At 40.0% G+C, this 2,293-nt stretch overlaps 1 protein-coding gene across 1 annotated transcript; it reads left to right on the top strand.

Moving 5' to 3' along the window:
- Positions 1-407: 407 nt before the first annotated feature.
- On the top strand, positions 408-848 carry LOC139901331 (uncharacterized mitochondrial protein AtMg00810-like). Its single transcript, XM_071884060.1, has 2 exons — positions 408-596; positions 666-848. The coding sequence occupies exons 1-2, from the start codon at positions 408-410 to the stop codon at positions 846-848; spliced, it is 372 nt and encodes a 123-aa protein (XP_071740161.1).
- Positions 849-2,293: the final 1,445 nt, after the last annotated feature.

The raw sequence follows: 2,293 nt of genomic DNA, 5'->3' as shown, positions 1-2,293 counted from the left end.
TGTATATGATTCAGCCGCCGAGTTTTGTTGATCCACATCATCCAGAAAAGGTGTATCTCTTAGAAAAGGCATTGTATGGTCTTTACTAAGCCCTGAGAGCTTGGTATGCTACTCTGTTAAACTATATGATAGAGAACGGTTTTAGACGAGGAGTCATCGATCTGACTCTCTTCATCAAAGAAAGGGGCAACGATTTAATGTTGGTACCGGTATATGTGGACGATATTATCTTTGAGTCAATAGATCAGAAAATGGCTGATGAGTTTCAGGATGTAATGTAGAAACGATTCAAAATGAGTTCACTAGGGGCCATTAATTTCCTCTTAGGGTTGCAGGTTGATCAAACGGAAAAAGGCATTTTTCTACATCAATCGAAGTATGTAGCTGACATCTTGAGCTGATTCAAGATGGAAGATGAACGAATTGCCAAGAATCCTCTTTCGGTAAATCACGGGATTACACCAGAAAATACAGGGGCAAAAGTCAATCTAACTCTATACAGGGCTATTATTGGTTCTTTGATGTATCTTACGACATCTCGCCCAGATATCATGTTCGCAACTTGTTTGTACGCTCGTTATCAAGCACAACCGAACGTGAATCATATATTGGCAGCAAAGAAGATCATGCGTTATCTAAAGGGAACTCCAAGTTTGGGCTTATAGTATCCGCGTAAGGATGGGTTTGATCTAACGGCATACAGTGATTCTGACTATGGGGGTTGTAAAAGAGATTTCAAATCGACCTCTGGTGGTTGTCAGTTTCTTGGTAGCAGGTTGGTAAATTGGCAGTGTAAGAAACAAACGGCAGTCGCACAATCAATGTGTGAGGCTGAATATTGCTGTTGAAAGTTGTACGTCTCAAGTTGTCTGGATTCAACAATAGCTTCGGGATTACGGTTTACAAATTTTTAACACTCCTATATATGTTGATAATACTGCTGCTATTGCTGTTACTAAAAACCCTGTTAATCATTCTAAGACCAAACACATAGGGATCAAGTACCATTTCATTAGGGATTGTTATGAAAAGAAACTAATAGATGTCCTACAAATAGGTATAACAACCCAAAGGACTGATTTTTTTACTAAAGCGTTTGACTGTAACACCCTAATTCTTTTTAAACACAACGAAAGTACTAATAATTACCAAATCAGCCTTAGTTAACGTTTACATAACATTGTTTACAAACCAACTTAATTAACATTATAACAATATTCCAAAACATCGGTGTTACGTGAAAACATCATTAAAATAGAAAACATCAGAGTTAATCACATAGTCAAACATGTCTTCAAACCCGTCCGCAACACCCGTCATAATCAGCAGTACCTAAACCTGCAAGGGGTGGAAATGTGGGGGAATTAGCAAATTGCTAAGTGAATGGATACTATCTAACAGACCAAGCATAAGCAATTGAACATGCAAGGGTCACATATATGATAACGTTCTGAACTAGCATACAACAACAATTGATAATATGAGGATCGGCGGCTTGTAGGAGCACACAACTTAGCTGATCAGGCTACAGTCTACCGATAGTCTGCTTTACTGACTCCACTGCATAACCGTCCAGATGCAACACATGCGTCCTTCTATGCTATACTGAACAATCAGTAACATCATGACCCGACCAGGCTACCACGGTCGACCTCACACCAACCCTACCTTGCCGCCTCGGTTGGTTCCCAACCTTGCCGCCTCGGTTGGTGTCCAACTAACAGTACACACATAAGATTACAGATAATCAGTCATGCAATCGTCCTAACTAGCATGGCAATATCTAACTACACATGATATTTATACAGGGCATAAACATAAAAGTAAGAGTCTGAACAAGTAGCGTGTCAGCTACTTAACACTCTATCCAGAGATAGACCCACTCACCGAATACCAGTAACTAGCTCAGATAATCTATCACTGAACTGATTCCTTATCCTTATCACCTGAACATAAGGCAAATCAAGTTAATTACTGTCTGTTATCGCAAAACAGTACAGTACAATAAATCAGTCACAAAAAGTGTCACTAAAAGTCCACCTAACACTTATGCATTTTCAGAATTTACATCCTGATCATCATAAGTCACGCGAACAGTAGAACGGCTAGGAAATAACTAAATTAAACAACTCTGCATTTCTGACCTACACCCGTACAGTTGCACATGCATCCGTACGGTTACAAGTCCATCTGTACTGTTGCATAGTGCATCCGTACGGTTGCACACTTTCTGCCCGGTTGCACCAACACTACTGGATCCGTACGGTTGCACATACACCTGTACGGTTGCACA

The sequence above is a fragment of the Rutidosis leptorrhynchoides genome, chromosome 1 (genome assembly GCF_046630445.1).
Source record: "Rutidosis leptorrhynchoides isolate AG116_Rl617_1_P2 chromosome 1, CSIRO_AGI_Rlap_v1, whole genome shotgun sequence".
Lineage (NCBI taxonomy): Eukaryota > Viridiplantae > Streptophyta > Magnoliopsida > Asterales > Asteraceae > Rutidosis > Rutidosis leptorrhynchoides.
Note: the sequence above shows the minus strand (reverse complement) of the source record. Positions and strands in the feature narration are given on the sequence as shown.